Here is a 21406-nt window from a genome sequence, read left to right as displayed (position 1 = left end):
AAATATCACATTTACACATGGCATGTAAATAGAAGAAATGTAAAGCCTCCTTTACTAAATTTCTTAGATTTTGTGAGAATATTTCAAAGTGTGCTAAGAAAACTAAGTAGAAAGATGAGAAACGTGTGCTCCTCATTGTCAAAATAGTTACCATTTTAATGCTGTCCTGATTTATATCTTTAGTCATGAGTCCATGAGTTTTTTTCAGTATGGCATGTCTTATGATGTTGATATGTTCCCTGTCTTGCATTGTACATGTACAATCAGCAAACAGGAAGCATTCATATTCATTTTTCCACACAAGAACAAAAAAAAAGCCTATCTTGCATTATCTTGTCTAAATGCTAGCTATTATTTTGACGGGAAGCTGTGCTACAGAAAGCTGAGCGAACACTTAAAGGAGTAGTTGTAGTTCACTTCCAGAATGAAAATTCTGTCACCATTTACTCACCCGTCACTTGTTCCAAACATGTATGAGCTTCTTCTTCTATTGAACACAAAAGAAGATGTTTTGAAAAATCAGAACAGTTGATGGGCACCACTGACTTCCACAGAAGGAAACAAAATACTATGGAACATTTTTCAAAATATCTTATTTTGTGTTCAACAGAAGAAAGAAACTCATTCAGGTTTGGAACAAGTGGAGGGCGAGTAAATGATGACAGGATTTTCATTCTGGAAGTGAACTACTCCTTTAAGTCAAGAGTCACTGCTATGGAAATGTTACACCGTCTAGTCTAGTGGTTCTGTCCCGTTCGCGCTTTGCGCACTTACGTGGACCGTACGCAGAGCTTCAGGACCTCAGACCAGCTCTTTGTCTGCTTTGGAGGACAGCAGAAGGGAAAGGCTGTCTCCAAATAAAGATTTGCCCACTGGTTAGTCGAGGCTATAGTCTTAGCTTACCAGGCCCAACATATACCATGCCTTAAGTTTAAAACGCTATATTCAAGAGCCTTATGAGCTAAAGAATTAGCATCTTGCTTTGGCCTAGACCTTTTTTTATATTGAATTCCTTTTATAGATGCAGAAATGACGAATTATGAATTTGTAATGTGGAAGTAAGGCTTTAGGTACTTACATTCATCAACAGAAGATGAAAAAGCAAGACTCTATCCTAATAATGTGTGGCCATTAGAATCCTGAAGAGAGCAATATCAAAGCAATAAAAGGCCCATGAGGACAAAACTTTGCAAGCAAAAGCTTGTTCATTAACAGACAGGTATAGTGTGTTTTGAGGGCAATATGTGTGGAATGTTTTTAGTGTCCGATTTTTCTCCAAACAAAATCAGGCTTTAAGTTTAAAACGCTATATTCAAGAGCCTTATGAGCTAAAGAATTAGCATCTTGCTTTGGCCTAGACTTTTTTTATATTGAATTCCTTTTATAGATGCAGAAATGACGAATTATGAATTTGTAATGTGGAAGTAAGGCTTTAGGTACTTACATTCATCAACACTGACCCAAATGGGTTATTATCACTTGTTTTCATCTGCTTGAAAGCCATTTTAAGGATTTTTTTATTGTTGCAGTAAAGGAACCACAAAAAGCTGTATCCCCAGATCCTGCAGTTGCAGAGCCTAAGCCTGAAGAACCTAAAGAGACTCCATCAGCACCTACTGAAAGCTCAGCAGCAGACACCAGTGGAACCGCATCAGATGGTGTAGCACCTGAAGGTGAATATAAAAACACACAGGCATATTTAAATATGCAAATTAGTTTTATGAAACATTTAAAAAATGTAAGATTCACTGGATAACAAACCTATTTTTCTATTTGTTCTTCTAGGTCTGCCTGAGAGTCATCAGCCTGACACAAGGCAGGACCTTACTGGTCTCTTCACTGAAAGGCCTCAAAGTGGGGAGGTAAATGTAGGTGAGTAACAGGGCCTCTAGTCACTAAGAAATGGATAGTACATATGAAATAAAAATTATCTTCCAATCTGTTCCCCCATTTAGGTGAGAACATTACTTTTGTTGCTCGGGTGTGTGGTGAATCTCTGCTGAAGAAGCCCACAGTAAAATGGTTCAAAGGAAAGTGGATGGATCTGGCCAGCAAGTCAGGAAAGCACCTTCAACTCAAAGAGCACTATGACCGCAACACGAAGGTCTGGCAATGGTCAATACCAAACAGTTGTGTAATATACTACCTTGATATGTTTAGAAAAGCTTGAAAGTCAAAAATTAGCAAAATTAACCAAACACCTTTTTCTATTCAGGTGTACACCTTCGAGATGCATATCATTGCAGCTAAAGCCAACTTCGCTGGAGCTTATCGTTGTGAGGTGTCCTCTAGAGACAAGTTTGACAGCTGCAATTTTGACCTGGCAGTGCATGGTAATAAAAATAACTAAATGCATGCTTGATAAATATCAACAAGGAATGAATTATTTGTTTTAATTGATAATTGTTCCAAATTAATTGGTAATGTGTGCATTTCACAGAGGCTCGTACAACAGATGGGTTTGATATTCGCACTGCATTTAGACGCACATGAGTATTTGTCTTTGTGTTTTTAATAAACTACAAACTATTCATTTCAACACTTGCTTCATAAAATTTTAAAAAGTGACGTGACTCATGCAGACCAGCAGTATCGTGCTATTTCAGCAACATATTAAAGTGCTTACCTGGTTTGTTTGCTTTCTTGAATGTCGTGTGGTGTGTTGGTTTGATGATTTTGTGTGCGTAGATCCTAGTGCTTCTTTATGTGGTTTGTTTTTATGTTAAGTCATATTTGGGATTTAAATTTTTGTATTTCTATTGCGTTAACACTTTTTGAAACTGCTGATTACCCAGGAGCATCAGTGCAGGTGGTAAGAAGAAGATGGGAGAGCCTGGCAGGTAGCTAATGGGGTTTGCTGCAGCAGGGGATATATTCACAGTCATTGTCTTTACCCAACCAAACCCTCTGATTTGCAGTGTTGGGCAGTAACTAGTAACTTAGTTACTGTAATAATATTACTTTTTGCAGTAACTAGTAGTGTAACTAATTACTAATAAGATTTCAGTAATAATATTACAGTTACCATCCATAAAACAGCTTAGTTAATTATTTACTTTTGATGCCTCAACCCCGCTGATTTAAAATCCAACAATCAAATAATTCCTAGATTTATTTTCATAATTTTCATGACTCGCACATGCATGTGATGTCCCCAGTGCAGCAGGCAAGCTTGGAATATGGAAAAGCTTACATTCAGCAGATAGAAATATTGCATTATATTGATTTTGTCAGGAAAAAAGATGATCTGAGCACTGTTGTGTAAGTTGTGGCTTTACTTTACTCTGGCATTACATCCCACCAACATCCCTCTGATCAGCATGTGGTACATATTACTATAATTAAAAATCTTTTTAGAAAATTTTTGTTTTTTCTTGCAAACTTAATATAAATATAAATATAATCGTATATGGGTAACGGAGAAATGACAATTAGCTTCAAGCTACACGTGACAATTAATGAGATTAATACAACACTTCTACTTGAATATCACTATCAATCACTAGAATTTTATGGGGAAGATACAGTTACAACTTCTGTGGGGCGTGAAGAAAAAGTAATGTAACTAGTAGTGTAACTAATTACTGTTGCCAGAAAGTAATAAGTAAAGTAACAATATTACTTTTGAAATGAGTAACTAGTATTGAGTAATATATTACATTCTTTGAGTAACTAGCCCAACACTGCTGATTTGTCATCAAAAGAGTTCATTGTGTCCTTCAGTGTCCATCCGTGTCCCTCTATCAGTCATCGGTTATAGCTTGCCCTTTTCTTTCTGTCCTTTTCAATCTTCTCCCTTTGTCTGCAACATCTAAGGAGAGTGATATTAGTCACTGCTGACGCTTTATGACTCACTCTCCAAGGACCTTTGCAAAGTCCCATTTCCTTTCTGTTGTCTTCCTCCATCTCTTTTCACACTTTTCTCTGTTTTTGTGAGAAGGGCAATTTCCAAACACTCATTACTGGTGTATCAGAGGCAGAGGGCCTTAAAGTGAATACGATTTCCCTGTCCACTGATCTTTTCAAGTGCAGACACTGATTAAGAGGGAGCAAATTAGAGGATCACACTAGTAACGCTGCCACCAGTTTAATCAGAAACCGCATTTGTCCGTGACTGTTATGAAATACTTTAATTCTGGTTATTTGAAACGTAATAGCAGAAATCTCTTGATGCAGTTCTTAACTTTGGCTGACACCTTGTCAAAATCAGTGGAACCAGCGGCACAAACTTTGAGTGACGTGTCTGTTTTGTTGCTCCTCTTCGTGTCTTTAAGAAGTTCCTTAAAGACAGTTCATCATGGGTCATAGATTCACATCTTTCAAATACTACTAGCTTTACAGATCAGAGAGAAGGCTCTAGCATCAAGATGATCACTTATTATAATATTGTTGCCTTATAATAGACATATAGATGCCTAGATCTTTGATATGTACAGTTATGTCATGTGTGATCATATAGCGGAAGTCTGCTATGGATTTCTTCTGTACATCAGCATTTCTGTGTCTTTAACTCAACTTTGCCAACAAAGCCTGTTTACAGTATAGTGCAGCTCTGCTCCAGTTTCTATTGCCTCAGTGGAACTTAATGATATCTGTATAAAGTGCATGTATTGTTTGTGCATCTACACACCAGTCCCATATGTTCTTGTATATATGTGTCAGTATATACCATTCAAATATTTGGGGTCAATAAGATCCATCTTTAAAACTTTTTTTTTTAAAGAAATTAATATTTTTTTATTCAGCAAGGGTGTATTTATAATATAATACACATTAATAAATAATAATCAAAATAAAAGTTTCTTGAGTACAAAATCAGCATTCTAGAAATATTTCTGAAGGATTGTGTGACACTTAGGACATGAGTTATAGCTGCTAAAAATTCAGCTTTGACCTTTTTAAAATTTTAAAATATATAAAAAATAGAAAACAGTTATTTTAATAATAATATTTAATAATATTACTGTTCTGACTGTAATTTTTTGATCAAACAAATATAGCCTTGGAGAGCATAACAGACTTCTTTCAAAAACATTTAAAAATCTTATCGACCCCAAAACTTTTGAACAGTAGTGTTCATCTTTTCCATATGTTTCATAGATAATAATACATCCTGGACATGTGTCATTTGCATCAACATGCTTGATATTCTGTTCTTTTACAAAACAATTTATTAAATACATATCCATTTTTAATAAATGACTGCATATTATATATCTTATAGAAGCTGTTTTCCCTAAAATGTACATATCTTATAATGAGGTGAGAATATTTTGTGGCCTGTGATTCGTTTCTCTCGTACAGTAGCACAGATGCAGGTGAAGACTCAGGAGAACTGGACTTCAGTGCATTACTGAAAAAGAGGTGAGTCTTTAGTTAGAGATCTAATATGTCACATACATTCATTGTCTACTTTCTCTATCTGTCCAAAAACGTCCCCAGTGAATACAGTGTGGGTCCAAAATCTGAGACCACTGATGAAAATGCAATATTTTAAGTGAACAATGTAAGTCAAAAGTTGCCTTGAAACTATTTACCTTTAATGACATCAACATGAGCTAACATGATTTGAGCAAGATCCAAAAAAACATCTTGTTCTTCAAAGTAAGCAATAAAACCTGACACTTGTACAAAGGAATTCACATGCTCAGTGTTTGATAGTGACCTATGAATAGTTGAATCGAAGACTTTAGATGTACTTTGATGCCTGTAAGGGTCTTTGGTTGAAGCTAACAAAATCTAAAATATTTCTTATTCATTTTACATCATATGTGTGCTTTAATTTTTCTTTAACAGTGTGAAACATACTGTTTATTATTGAAGCCTAAAATAGATTTTGAATCCAAGATTTTTTTAAAGATTTATAAAGTGTGTGATTTCAAACACTGAATTGTAGGCTTTACTTAGTCATTATTTATTTATTAAATGTTTTTTTTCCTTCTAAGGCTTATCTATGTTTATATTTTTTCAGTTTTTCTCCTCTGTGGCTGTTCCACTCCCATATTCAGAGAGTAAGTGTGTCACACTGAACTGACTGGTTGTGTATGAAGGAATGTTGTATTGCCGTGTATGTGTGTGTGTGTGATGCCTTGATTATTCTCTCTCCTAATCACCCACTGATTGCTAACTTTAGTCCTTCTAGGTTTTTCCACTCTGCAGACTGCACACCCACTTGGAACTAGATAGACAGAGTCACGTTTGAATTATTTTTAGCAAACTCCTTCATCATACTCATATAGTCCTAATTAATCACATAATCCTAGAAGTCTCACGATTCTTACGTCATTTCACATTCCACGCATTCATACCACATTCACTGACTCTGACAGCATAGCAAATTGGTTATGTCAGTAAACACTGTACGTTCACGTAAATAGTTTCTAACCCTTTTAGTTTAATAAACACAAGAGGCACATGAAGATAAAACATTTGAATAAGGAGGACGTTTCTATGGGCGACAATGTAGACTGCATGCTTTAAGTGCCTTTATAAAAATTGAACTGTAAAATGGTCTTGATGGTTTAACAATGCATTGTTATGTGATCTGAGAGCTTGATAATGTGCAATAATCTGCTGTGGTTTGTCTTACCATGCTTGACGCTTGGATTCTGCCTCTACATAAGTACAGCAGTTTCTTAAAAACTGGCCCACGGTAAGATTTTTTTAGACATACAGAATAAAAATCTATTTAATAACATTCATTAACATTTATTACTATTTATTTGCCATTGCATTTCTATATTTTAATAAAGAGCACCTAACATGCTTAAGGAAGCCGTGGCCTAATGGTTAGAGAGTCGGTCTCGTAACCCAAAAGTTGCGGGTTTGAGTCTCATACCGGCAGTGATTGTAGGTGGGGGGAGTGAATGTACAGCGCTCTCTTCATCCTCAATACCACGACTGAGGTGCCCTTGAGCAAGGCACCGAACCCCCGCAGCATAAATGGCTGCCCACTGCTCCGGGTGTGTGTTCACTGCTGTGTGTGCACTTAGGATGGGTTAAATGCAGAGCACTAATTCTAAGTATGGGTCACCATACTTGGCCACATGTCACGTCACTTTCACTTTCACTTTAATGCCTGTCATCATTTACTCACCCTTATGTTGTTCCAAACCTGTATGACTTTTTTTCTTCTGCAGAACAAAAACTGTTTTTATCCATACAATCAAAGTCAATGGAGTCCATTGCTGTTTTAGACCCCATTGATGTGCACTGTATGGATGAAACGCATTTTCAAATTATCTTCTTTTTTGCGGTTCTTTAGAAAAAAAAGTAATACAGGTTTGACAACATCAGGCTGAGTAAATAATGACATAATTCAAATTTTTGGGTGAGCTATCCCTTTAATAAACTTTTAAAGAACAATTTTAAACCCAAACATTGTGATGATACAAGATGTTTAGACTTGATTTACCTGTCCTGATCAATTTCTATCCACTGTTGTGGGTCTGCAGAGCTGCTCATGTGAGCACAGAGCCTGAGGTAGACGTATGGGAAATCCTCCAGAAGTCTTCACCATCAGAGTATGAAAAGATTGCCTTCCAGTATGGAATCACGGACCTGCGGGGGATGCTTAAGAGACTCAAAAAAATTTAAAAAGAAGAGAAGAAAAGTGCAGGTTTGTAACCTTGTTGAACTTAGTTTACTGTACAGGCCACTCAAGGGGCATATATACAGTGCCTTTTTTCACGTTTTGTTATGCTGCTGCCTTATGATAATTTTCCCACATCAATCTAATCTCCATCCACTATAATGACAAGGCAAAAAACTGATTTGCTAAAAACTTAGCAAATTTATAAAAAACACACACACAAAAACCCCCAGAAATAATGACATTGCATAAGTATTCATACACTTTTCTGGGACACTTGAAATTTAGCTTAGGAGCATTCCAATATTGCGTGTAGATATTACTACACTTCGAGTGGAGTTAACCTTTGGCAAATTCAGTTAAATGGGTATGATTTGGAAAGGCACACACCCCTCAACAAAAGGTGCAAAACTGCTTAAAATGCATATCAGATCAAAAATCAAGCCCCGAGGTCAAAAGAACTGCCTGTAGAATGGAGAGACAGGAATGAATGTTCACAGAAGCATGCAGTCTCCATTATCCTTAATGGAGGAAGTTTGGAACAACCAGGACTCTTACTAGAGCTGGCCTTCTGGCCAAACTGAGCAATCGATGGAGAAGGGTCTTGGTTAGAGTTGTGACCAAGAAGCTGATGGTCACTCTAGTTGAGCTCCATGATCATATATGGAGTTGGGAGAAACATCACTGAGAAACAACACTCCACCGATCTGGGCTTTATGGCGGTGTGGCCAGACTCAATCCTCTCCTCAGTGAAGACACATGAAAACCCACTTGGAATTTACAAAAAACACTGATAGGAAAAAAACACCCATAGGACTCTCAGACTGTGTGAAACAAGATTTTCTGGTCTGATGAACCTTAGTTCCAAGCATCATGTATGGAGGAAACCAGGCACTGCTCATCACCTGCACAGTACCATCCCAACAGTCAAGTCTGGCGGTAGCAGCCTCATGCTGTGGGCCGTGGGGGTGTTTTTTATCAACAGGGACTGAGGAACTCGTCAGAGTAGAAGGAAAGCTCAACGCAGCAAAATACAGAGATAGCCTTAATGAAAACTTAGTGCAGAGCATTCAGAACCTCGGACTGGGCAGAAGGTTCAACTTCCAACAGGGCAATGGCCCTAAGCACACAGCAAAAGTGGCTTAAGGACAACTCTGTGAATGTCCTTGAGTGGCCCAACCAGAGCCTGCATGGGCTTGAACCCAATCTGATATTTCTGGAGAAACCTGAAAATGTCTGTCGGCCCCCATCCAACCTGACAGAGCTTGAGATGTGAAGAGGTGAGGAGAAGAATGGCAGATAATTGTCAAATGCAGAGGTGCAAAGCTTGTCGCATCATATCCAAAAAGACGGGGCTGTCAAGGTGCTTCAACTAAGTACTGAGTTAAGGGTATGAATGGTACTTATCAGTTGTTCCTTCTTAATAAATTTGCTAAGTTGTCACAAATCTGTTTTTTTCTTTGTCATTACAGTGTATGGAGTGTAGATTGATGTGAAAAAACTAATTTAAAACAGTTTAACATAAGGCAGCAACATAACAAAATGTTTAAAAAAGAATACATTTGCAAGGCACTGTAAGTAATTTACTAATTTGACTGTATAGCAATAGGTCAAGTTGCAATGATAATGGTGAGATATATTAAGTGGATATGAACATATACAGTGGGTACGGAAAGTATTCAGACCCTTTGCTCAGTATTTAGTAGAAGCACCCTTTTGATCTAATACAGCCATGAGTCTTTTTGGGAAAGATGCAACAAGTTTTTCAGGGGATCCTCTGCCATTCCTCCTTGCAGATCCTCTCCAGTTCTGTCAGGTTGGATGGTAAACGTTGGTGGACAGCCATTTTTAGGTCTCTCCAGAGATGCTCAATTGGGTTTAAGTCAGGGCTCTGGCTGGGCCATTCAAGAACAGTCACAGAGCTGTTGTGAAGCCACTCCTTCGTTATTTTAGCTGTGCGCTTAGGGTCATTGTCTTGTTGGAAGGTAAACCTTCGGCCCAGTCTGAGGTCCTGAGCACTCTGGAGAAGGTTTTCGTCCAGGATATCCCTGTGCTTGGCCGCATTCATCTTTCCCTCGATTGCAACCAGTCGTCCTGTCCCTGCAGCTGAAAAACACCCCCACAGCATGATGCTGCCACCACCATGCTTCACTGTTGGGACTGTATTGGACAGGTGATGAGCAGTGCCTGGTTTTCTCCACACATACCGCTTAGAATTAAGGCCAAAAAGTTCTATCTTGGTCTCATCAGACCAGAGAATCTTATTTCTCACCCTCTTGGAGTCCTTCAGGTGTTTTTTCATGTGTCTTGCACTGAGGAGAGGCTTCCGTCGGGCCACTCTGCCATAAAGCCCCGACTGGTGGAGGGCTGCAGTGATGGTTGACTTTCTACAACTTTCTCCCATCTCCCGACTGCATCTCTGGAGCTCAGCCACAGTGATCTTTGGGTTCTTCTTTACCTCTCTCACCAAGGCTCTTCTCCCCCGATAGCTCAGTTTGGCCGGACGGCCAGCTCTAGGAAGGGTTCAGGTCGTCCCAAACGTCTTCCATTTAAGGAATGGAGGCCACTGTGCTCTTGGGAACCTTAAGTGCAGCAGAAATTTTTTTGTAATCTTGGCCAGATCTGTGCCTTGCCACAATTCTGTCTCTGAGCTCTTCAGGCAGGTCCTTTGACCTCATGATTCTCATTTGCTCTGACATGCCCTGTGAGCTGTAAGGTCTTATATAGACAGGTGTGTGGCTTTCCTAATCAAGTCCAATCAGTATAATCAAACACAGCTGGACTCAAATGAAGGTGTAGAACCATCTCAAGGATGATCAGAAGAAATGGACAGCACCTGAGATAAATATATGAGTGTCACAGCAAAGGGTGTGAATACTTAGGACCATGTGATATTTCAGTTTTTCTTGTTTAATAAATCTGCAAAAATGTCAACAATTCTGTGTTTTTCTGTCAATATGAGATGCTGAGTGTACATTAATGAGGAAAAAAAATTAACTTAAATGATTTTAGCAAAAGGCTGCAATATAACAAAGAGTGAACAATTTAAGGGGGTCTGAATACTTTCCGTACCCACTGTATATACAGTATGACTATAAATTCCTACTGTCAGTAGTTTTCTTGCTTCAAATTTTTGTTGCTGTTCAATAGAAAACCTCAAACTTCTTTTTAAGCATGCTCATGTGCTGCACATTTCTTTCTAATAGTGGTGAAGTTTCATCTTTATTTTAACCACAGCAATTCTGAGAAAGCTGGACCCAGCCTACCAAGTCGAAAAGGGACACAAGATCAAACTGCAAATTGAAGTGGCCAATCCAGATGCAGAGGTTAAATGGCTAAAACATGGACAAGAGATACACCTAACTGGAAGGTATTTACTTTGATCCATTCACTGTAATGTAAAGAAAAAAAAAATTGAGTCACGTGGGTTATGCATTCTCTTAAAGTAGTAAAAGTACATGGCAAGGGTTACAATTAACTGTCTATTTCTTTGACTTCTGACAACACTGTGTGCTTATGGAGGGATGGACTGCTCTACCTGCTCTCCACTGTCAACCCTAGCAAGTGAGTGGAACTCAACAGTATGCTTATGACAAGACGCAGCCTAAACACAATCAGCAACTTCAAGGCTTGTCTCTGTGGGGTTAGATGTTTCAAACAGCCTGTTGACTATATACAGGGACAGTTTTCTGAGAATACATAGCTCTGTAGACACAGATGCCAGCTGTGCCAACAGATGGAGGCTGTCAGATGTTTAAGGACTCAAATAACAATAGAACAAAAACTATCCTCAATGGCTCGTAATATATTTCAGTGACCTTAGTTAAATAAAACCTTTTGTAAAAATACATCTTGTGAACTGAAGAATCTTAAAACGAGTCTTGTCGTATGTCTACAATTGTCTATTATTTGTTTGCCACAATATTTTTGACATTGTCGTCATATCAAGGTTTTTGGTGTTAAACAAGTGTTTTGTTCATTTTCTCATATCTATTGTTTATGTGTTTGGAAGAGCCTCTCCAACATTGATGCTTTGTCCCCATCTAGAGAACAACGCTGGAACTGCTACTAAATAATTTCTCATCTTCCTACAGGTACATCTTTGAGAGTGTAGGCAACAAACGCTTCCTCACTATCAACAACTGTACTCTGGCAGATGATGCTGCTTATACGTGCATGATTGGAGAAGAGAAGACTGTCACTGAGCTCTTTGTTAAAGGTATTTAACTTGCACAGACAGAGATCTCTGAGAAAAGACTAAATTTTACAGACAAGTAAATATTTTATATTATCTTATATTACGTCAAGCATTGTTTATTTATATTATTTGTATGTAATTTAAAAAAAAATCTCTCTCTGCCTTCAGAGCCTCCTGTTCTGATTGTACGTAATCTAGAGGATCAGATGGTTATGAAGGGAGAACGAGTAGAGTTTGAGTGTGAAGTGTCTGAAGAGGGGGCTCAAGTGAAATGGTAGGTCTGTCAACAAGCACACACTCCCTTTTCACTTCCATTAGTAGTAACACATTTTCCAAGACATTTTTTAAAAACGGAGTGTCTATTTACTGTAAGTGCAAATAGCCTGCCTTGTTGGCCGAGGCTGTACAAAAGACATGCTAAATATAAGTTCCATTGGCGTAGATACCTCTTTTTTTTCAAACCTCATATCACATCGGAAAGGCATTTATTTTCAATAAAAATTAAGGAAATAATCAAAAAAAGTTGAAAATTAAGTAGGCTATCGGGTAGGGTTAGGGTAGGTGTAGGGAGGGCTTTATTGTCCCAATAAGGTGGCATCCATTTAATAGTTTGAATTAAAATTATAATTTACACTCAATACGTTATTACTGCGTACTGTTTTATAATGTACTACAACACTGAGGTGCACTGCAGATAATTGCCACTATTTGCAATAAGTAGTATAAATAGCAGAAAATCCTGCTATTTTAACAGTGTAAATAGAATCCATCGCTATTTACACTTAGTGTAAATAGCATCTATCCCTAAGAAAATATGCTATTTTCACTTAATAAAAATAGCATCTAATTGCTATTTACACTTAGTGCAAATAGCTGCTGCTGCCTTTTAAAAAAAGGCAAAACAAAAAAAGGCCTTTCAGGTCATATGTGCATCCATAATGAACTTGAAAAGCTGATATCTGTACTAAACTGCATTACACCAAACAAAACCAAAGAAGAGTTTAGAAAAGGTGACCATTTCTCAAGCTGTCCTGGACAAGTCAGAGTCCTGGCATTCCACAGATGTCCAGTAGATGGCACATGTGTTTCTTTTAGCATTGCTGGCTGGCTGGTTGGGTGAGTCACACTGACTGACAGATGGTGGTGCATGAGTGAGTGCTGGTTCTGCCATAGCTGTAGCCAAGGCTCTACATCACTCTGGGCTGTAAATGATCAGTGCCTGGAAAAGGTCATAGCAGCCTTTTAGCACCTCACAAGTGTCCTATGGAATGAGAAAGTCACTGGTGGTTTATGGCATCTGAATAGCGGATGACTTTGATGATTAGAAAAAGGCAGAAGTAGATACTGTTCCTAGTACTGGAACGCCACAATGTAGGACTTTATATTACAAGTGTAATGGGGTAATTATAATGTAGTGTTTGATGTAGAGTTGCATCGCTTGCAGATTGGCATAAAAGCTCATGGATGCAGGAGAAAAGATTAGCAGCTATCAACTTAATATAAATAGTTAGTCCTTTACTATGTCAGCCATTTGATTTATCCCATTTGCTCTCACTACCCTGCAGTAATGCTCATAAATCAAGATTTACATTTCAGAGGTTATTATTATTGAGTACATCATGGCAATTAGCCATTACAGTACCTTCAAAAATGGTTTTGTTCAGTGTTCGAACTATACCGTGGACTTTGGGGGAGCCCACTTGTTTTTTGTTTTTTTTTATAAGGGGAGGGGGGGGGGGGGGGGGTGGGGTGTTCGTGCGCTTGCAATGACTTACAAAGATACATAACAGCTACAAGTGTATGCACTACTTGCTTTATGCAAGCACTATATAGGATAAATCACGATACAGGATTTACCCTATTATAGGCCTACTTTATCGACACGAACTGATAGGTGAAACAACAAACAGCCACCCACAAATAGTCTATATACAAAGCATCAGGCTGTCTTTGAGTTCACATGAACAACGGTTAAAGTTACTCGTTGTCAGGCTACAGAAGAATACCATAATTCCTCCGTTCAGTTAGGCCTAAGACATCGAGAGTCACGCAGACCTATAACACCCCAGCCACAACACATAATTGCGAATAACATGCCTTACCTTAACACAGAATCGACCAGAGAGTCCAACGTTTATATTTTTTCTACGAATCTTTGAGTTAACATGTACTAAACATGAGTGGAATGTGCACCGCAGCGGCCCCACACCTTGATGCTCATGACAAGAATAGCATGTAAAGTTATCTTTATTGAAGTGAATTAGGTTTAAATCGCCGTCATGCATGAATGAATGATATTTTTGCAATTTTACACATAATAATCCACGATGATCATATTACACAAAACTGAAATTGCACGTCAAAATAACACATTGTCAGTATTTTTTCAGACCCCCCAAAATTTCACAAATCACGTTTTCAGGGGAGCCCATGCCTTATTAAGGGGAGCCGAGCTCCCCCTAGCTCCCCCCGTAGTTCGCACCCTGGTTTTGTTCTTTCATAATCAGGTGCAAACCTTCTTGGAATTTCCCCTTGCTTTTGTAATTGAACATCTTTTCTGTCATAGATTTCTTTCCAACTGAATTTATGCTGACCTTATATTGTTAAATTAAAATGTCATAATCGATCTTGTGGTGAAAACTACAAGACTTCTCTCTGGTGACATATGCCAGACTTCTCCAATCATTTAGTCTGCTTAAACCCCGCCCCTCCACAATCGACTGCAAGCTCACATTCATTTTTGAGTCCAACACCGACATCTCAAAATCCAATCAGCAACTGATAACTGATGGACAGAACCAAGTTCCACCCTACATTTTTTCAAAAAGCCGTTTCACTCATGTCACAACTGTACGCTACAGTACTTCAGTTTCATCGTCATTGAAAATCTCATAAACGCAAATCTCAATAGGGTCATTCCAGAGGTCCCTGGCTAAATTTTTTTGATTTTGTTAATATTTTTCTTTCTGTAGAAAGACAAACATAGTGATGAAAACCAAAATATTAAACTTCACAGATGTATGTTTACTGAGTAGTCCACAATTTTATAGAGGAAGGTCAAAATGAAAGTTTCACCTGAGATTTGGAGCCAAATTAGAGGGGTGTAAAAATGACTTCAGAAGGATGGCAGCATCATTATTTTATTTTTACACATAGATTGATAGGTCTATTAGTATATTAATCTGTTGACTTCTGCCATTTTTGTTTCATTATATGCTAATGGTGACAGTTCAAAATGGCAAAAAGCATTTCTTGTGTTTTTTTGCCTCAAGTTTGCATGCCTGTAACTCAAGAAGTATTAAAGATATCTTAATATCCTATATCCTTTTAGATTTTGGTTCTTGACAAACTTTCCTTTTGGTATCTTAATTTTAAAGGCCCTCAATGGTTCAGTCCCAGAGATATGGAAATCTTAATGCGGCTCCATGTGGCTTTGCATACAGCTAATACTTTTTTCTTTTAAAGTGGATTATCTAAAAAAACAAAAAATTGTTAAAACTAGAAATGTATCTCTTTTTTTTCTATCAGCTCAATTGCATAGAGTATACCTGTCTGAGTGACATAAATATTATTTTTCTAAAGTTATCATGTCTGGAACTCTAAAAGTATTCAAGATATCTTAATTTCCTTCTAGATTCTCATTCTTAATAAACTTTTCTTTTGAAATCTTAATTTTTAAGGCCCTATATGGTTCAGTTCCACAGATATGGGGATTTCAAAGCTGCCCCATGTTCAAGTTGTTGAATTTACCTATTTTCAGTGATTGAAAACCATTTGCATCAACAAATATTAATACCAAACTTCTCACCTGTATAGGGAGAAAGATGGTGTGGAACTCACCCGAGATGAGTCCTTCAAGTACCGCTTCAAGAAAGATGGATGTAAGCATGTCCTTATCATTAATGATGTGACCAAGGAAGACTGTGGACACTACCGAGTGAAAACCAATGGAGGGCAATCATTAGCAGAGCTCATGGTTCAGGGTAAATATCTGAATTTGGAGAGTTTCAAGGCCTCCTATATTTGCAAACTTCTGTCCCCAGCCACAGATGTTTTCAGATCTGTACTGTAACTTATTGAACAAATTCTGCCCTTGATAGTGGAAGGGATGGAAAAATGATATAAAAAAGTACTTTGCACATATGGCAGTCATTAAGGTTTCACACTTGTGGCCATGTCATTCAAACTTCACCTCTCGTCAGTTTAGAAAACATGGCCACTGACACTTCTGTACAAGGTTACCACTCACAATGCCCACATGTAACCAATGGAGGGCAATCATTAGCAGAGCTCATGGTTCAGGGTAAATATCTGAATTTGGAGAGTTTCAAGGCCTCCTATATTTGCAAACTTCTGTCCCCAGCCACAGATGTTTTCAGATCTGTACTGTAACTTATTGAACAAATTCTGCCCTTGATAGCGGAAGGGATGGAAAAATGATATAAAAAAGTACTTTGCACATATGGCAGTCATTAAGGTTTCACACTTGTGGCCATGTCATTCAAACTTCACCTCTCGTCAGTTTAGAAAACATGGCCACTGACACTTCTGTACAAGGTTACCACTCACAATGCCCACATGCCAGCTATTGTTAGACCGCCTGACCCATATATTTGAGCAGGGCAGGTGACTCTGTCTGTTCCTCCCTCACTCTCTCTTTCTGTCATTGTCACACACTGCTCCGTCTCTCTCTCTCTCTCTTTTATTAGCATCTAAGAAAGATTTATGACTCATTCCCTTTCTCTCCCATTTCTTTTTATTGTTTTCTTCTGTCTCTTTCTCACTCTCTCTTCTCCCTCCTTCATTCTGTCACCTATTCTGAGTCTTCAAGCATGTATAGCACTTTACAAGCAAACTGATAGCCAGGTATGTCTGCTACCAGTTTGTCTGGGCTTTTGATCAAGTACAAGAGGTGCCAAGAAAAAAAAAGCTGCCCAGTATTACTGTAACGCTACCATCCCATCAGTGGGATTGTTACCTTTCTTTACCCCACCTCCCTTTATTATCTTAAAGGGAATGTTCACCCAAACATGAATACGTTTCTCCCATGCATGTTGCAGTAGACCCATATGATTTCTTTCTTCAGTAAACCACAACAGACAGGATATTCATGCTGTTCTTTTTTTATTAAGTGAATGGTTTTTGGTCATGTGTGATGACAGTGTACTCTTTGACCTCTGACTTTTAGAGAAACAGCTAGAGGTGTATCAAAGCATTGCTGACCTGACGGTGAAGGCCAAATACCAGGCTGTGTTCAAATGTGAGGTTTCTGATGAGAAGGTGAAAGGCATCTGGTACAAAAATAAAGTGGAGGTGAAACCTGATGCCAGAACTCATATCACACACATTGGCAGGTAAGAGCACATGTGTTACGTAAATATGAAGTTGGAGACTTCTTGATGTCTATAAGCAAAGTCTATGCATTCAACCCTCAAATGAAGGTTAAACAAGCATGGTAAATCATGCATGTTTGATTTGGCTAAACTGAATGTAGCTAGACAATGTAAGTAACTCAACCCATAAAAACACTGCCAAAAGCAAAGCAGCTCTAAAAGGGGTATAACGTTTAAAGTGTAATAAAACATTCTATTCATAGTAAAATATTAGTAAAGTAAAATTTAAATAAAATTTCACAAAAACATGTCTAAAACACTTTTCTATATTGTAACTATGGTAATTTTAGTTTTTTTTAGGCGTTTTGGAGTTTATTTCACTGTATCCAGTGTTCTTTTTGTTCCCCTTGTTGTAAAAGTTGTCAGAAACTGTGCAAAACATTTCAGTGCCTGAGTAACATGTTTGAATGATTCAGTCTGAATCGTGAACCTGTTTGATTCATTCTTTGAAAATAACCTATTCAAAAGAATGAATCACTAGTTCTGAATCAAAATAGATCAACAAAACTGAAACTATCGAACACTGTTGAACAATTGTCATTGTCAGAGAAAATGTAGCATTATAACGAGTGCCGACGCCAGGTCCCTTATCAATCAATTAAAAGATACAGATTTAAAAATATGGATGTTACAACCGCTCTTTGTTTTTTTGTTTTGTTTTTTACTACTGCACAGTTTTGAAGTATTGTGAAGTTGCTTTTTTATTTATATTTAGGATTCATAAGCTGACCATTGATGACGTAAAGCCAGACGATGAGGGTGACTACACCTTCGTTCCTGAGGGCTATGCCTTCAATCTCTCTGCCAAGCTCAACTTTTTAGGTATATCCTTTTGTTTAATTATTACTTTAGAATGTGAGTTTAAACTACTGTTTTTCAAATTATTGTGCTTTATCTTTACAGAGGTCAAGATTGACTTTGTTCCACGGCAAGGTAAAAATAAAAACAGCATTAATATGTCAAATTAATGTGTTTCTGGGAACTATGTTAAATCATAAATATTGGAATAAAAGAAAATAAAAAAATTTTTTGTAACACTTTATTTTTGAGAAATGTGTCGACATACTTCTCTTTTGTTTGTCTGTTTTTTTTGTTTGTTTTTTAAAGATCCTCCCAAGATTCATCTGGACTGTATGGGCCGCACCGCTGAGTGCACAATCTTGGTTGTGGCTGGAAACAAACTGCGACTAGATGTACCAATTACTGGAGATCCTGCCCCCACTGTGGTTTGGACAAAAGGAGAAAAGGTAGGAGCGATTCATTAAATTTCGTCTGGTATCGATTTCGAACAATCCCTGTCTGTGCGAATAGGTCTGGGATGTGTTTCCCAAATACACTGTAAGCCTAAGTAGATCTTAGAAACCATTGGCAGTAATGATCTGTAAGATCTACTTGCTTTTGGGAAACACAGCCCTGGTCAGTTACAGCAGAACACCAAAACCTACACTAACCTTTTCCTTTAGAATGACATTTAGTTAGAAAATCTTTTTTTTCCTTTTTTTTATGTTTTTTAATTCGTCTGCAGTTTGTGGTATACTGTATGTGTGTACTGTAATTATTTACGATTTGCCATGTTGTCCTGCAAATGTAACAGGAGATCCTTCATCTGGGCTTCAGAAGCCTTGACAGGTAGGTATTGTAACATCTCCCAGCCATAACCAGAAAGTCTTTTCGAGGCTCACTGGGACTGGGAGTTTTGGGAGTTTTGAGCTGAAATGGAAGGTTGACGGTTAATTTTCTCACACTTAACCTCTGACTTGATTGCCATGGCTTCACAGCTTCTGCTCTGCTCATGTAGGGTAGCTTTAAGGAGGGAGAGTCGCGTCCTGAACCAAGGCATACATGGACAGTGAAGAACGGTGAAGTGAGTTTAGGCCTTAACAATCCCGACTTTTGATTGGTTGTTCAGGTGCTGACAGACTCAGATGGGCGTGTTCATGTGGAGAGTACCAAAGGCCATTGTATCTTTACCATTGAGGGGGCGGAGCGTCAGGATGAGGGAGTGTACTCTGTCATTGTACGCAATCCTGCTGGAGAGGATACAGCTGACATTAATGTCAAAGTTGTTGGTAAGCTTTTTTTAAACCCCATTACCATGGGTACATTTCCCAGCTGTTCTCTTGTAGGCTGAAGTTAGGCCCTTATTCATTATGGGCCATGTTGCAGCTCTCTTTTGTACACTTCAGAACTGCACTAAAATGAAATGCATCAAAAGGCCACAACCTAAACTGTCTACATCTCTTTCTGGCTGTTTATTATCACTCTGTGATTGTGTGTATTGCCTTCTGGAGGTTTGCAATATTCAAATATATAGAAGAGAGTTGCCATTTGAGAGCAAAATGTCTTTGATGTAGCTGTATATTAGCTGTACAGAAGAAATGGTGTGACTGTGCTTTTAATGTTTTACAGATGTGCCAGATCCACCTGAAGCTCCCAGAATCCTTAGCGTCGGTGAAGATTCTTGTATTGTCCAATGGGATCCCCCGCTCTTTGATGGTGGCCAGCCAGTCATAGGTGACTTAATAATAATAGTACACAGTATTACTACAGAGCTATCTAAATCTGGTTGACATCACATGTTCCTAAGAACTATTAATTAATTTTGCTCAACCACTAACTTAACACAAACTAAATCTAATTTAAAGTTAAGTGAAGGAGCCTACATATTATGAAAAAGCTACCTAATGAAAAATGACCTAATAATATTGCTGAAAATCCGCTTTTAAATGTGCACTGTAGAGGAAGTGCACGATGATAACAATGTTTTCTTAATGTCTTTCAGGTTACGTTCTTGAAAGGAAGAAGAAAAAGAGCTATAGATGGATGAGACTCAATTTTGATCCTTATAAAGAGACCACATATGAAACCAAGAGAATGATTGAGGGTGTAGCCTACGAAATGCGTGTTTACGCAGTAAACGCCATCGGCATGTCCCGCCCCAGTGCTGCCTCCCAGCCATTTGTGCCAGTTGGTGAGTTCCACTGCTTTGATTTATAACTTTGCTTTCGTAATAGGGACTTGTTTGTTTCCCCTGCTTTTCTTTAAGCCTCTGTTACAGATATTTAATTTTAATATGTAATGGCTAATCAGGAGGATAGCATATGCTGAATGCCAGTTTTATGGATTGCATCCACTTCTTTCATTGTGATATCTTGTGTTTTAATATTGCTATTTTTTTTGAAAGATCCAAGATTCAAAACAGTTTGGTTACCAGTATTCTACAAAATATCTTCTTTAACAATCCACAGAAGAAAGAAAGTCGACGTCATGAAAGTCATGAGGGTGAGTAAATGATGGCAGAATTTTCATTTTTGGATGAACCATCCTTTAAGGGTTGCTGTTCCTCTCCAGACACATAGAGCTATTTAGCCACATTTTTTCATTCATCTAATTGGTACAATCAACAGGTTGTGTTCTGTTAAAATGGTCTGAAAAGGTCCTTTTCAGTTTAAACAATTGACATGTTAATGATGTTCTTGCATTCATTTTTTGCTCATCTTTAACATAATCTTCTAGTGAGCTGCATTGAAAGCTATCTAGACTGTTGTCTGTTACAAGGCAGCTGATTAGGAAACTATCCATGGCATCCTTCTCTATAAATAATGGCATGTTAGCACTTTGCAAAGCTGTATCTACGGCATTGTCAAAAGAGAGGAGGGGGCAGGACACTGCACTTCCTTTGTTGCTTGCCTGTCACCGTCACTGCGCCCAGAGAAGACCACAGCAGGTGTTACAGAACAGACAGACACTTTTCAGGAGGCTCTACTTGTAAAACACACCAGACTGAAGTGATCCAGAGACAGAATGACCAAACCGATGCTCCCCAAGACTGCTGAGAAGAAGCCAGCTGAGGCACCGCCGGCTGAAACACCACCGGCCGAGCCAATGCCCGATGTGCCAGCAGAAACCAAAGAGCCAGAGCCAGAAGCAACAGCTATGCAAGAACCTGCACAAGAGGCCAGTGCTGAAGCTCCTGCACCTCCAGCTGAGGAGGCAACTCCTGCTCTTTCTGAAGATGGAGCTTCTACAGCAGAAGCAGCAACACCAGGAGAGGAAGGGGCACCATCTGTAGAAGCACCAGAGGAAACTGTCCCCCCACCGGAGCTGGAACCAGAGCCTAAACCTGTTGGCTGTAGGCATCTATTTCTAACAATCTTTTGTGGAGATTATTAATGCAGGGATTATACCAGTTTCCATGACATCTTTATATATATATTTTAGAGC

The 21406-nt window shown here is 38.4% G+C and overlaps 1 protein-coding gene across 1 annotated transcript in view; it reads left to right on the top strand.

Moving 5' to 3' along the window:
* The window catches only part of LOC107595066 (myosin binding protein C3), a 42773-nt gene that overhangs the window by 8839 nt on the left and 12528 nt on the right, over positions 1-21406 (top strand). The window contains 20 exon segments of the mRNA XM_016285351.1: positions 1530-1673; positions 1786-1872; positions 1956-2104; positions 2216-2333; positions 2441-2489; positions 5305-5364; positions 6009-6011; positions 7455-7618; positions 10829-10961; positions 11153-11155; positions 11686-11810; positions 11958-12063; positions 15606-15772; positions 16978-17143; positions 17898-18004; positions 18086-18115; positions 18290-18429; positions 19092-19251; positions 19592-19696; positions 19965-20153. Coding sequence (XP_016140837.1) covers positions 1530-1673; positions 1786-1872; positions 1956-2104; positions 2216-2333; positions 2441-2489; positions 5305-5364; positions 6009-6011; positions 7455-7618; positions 10829-10961; positions 11153-11155; positions 11686-11810; positions 11958-12063; positions 15606-15772; positions 16978-17143; positions 17898-18004; positions 18086-18115; positions 18290-18429; positions 19092-19251; positions 19592-19696; positions 19965-20153 — 2205 coding nt within the window.

This window comes from Sinocyclocheilus grahami, unplaced genomic scaffold, assembly GCF_001515645.1.
Source record: "Sinocyclocheilus grahami isolate Dianchi unplaced genomic scaffold, SAMN03320097.WGS_v1.1 scaffold196.1, whole genome shotgun sequence".
NCBI classification, from domain to species: Eukaryota; Metazoa; Chordata; class Actinopteri; order Cypriniformes; family Cyprinidae; genus Sinocyclocheilus; species Sinocyclocheilus grahami.
This window is presented reverse-complemented; position numbering and strand designations above follow the sequence as displayed.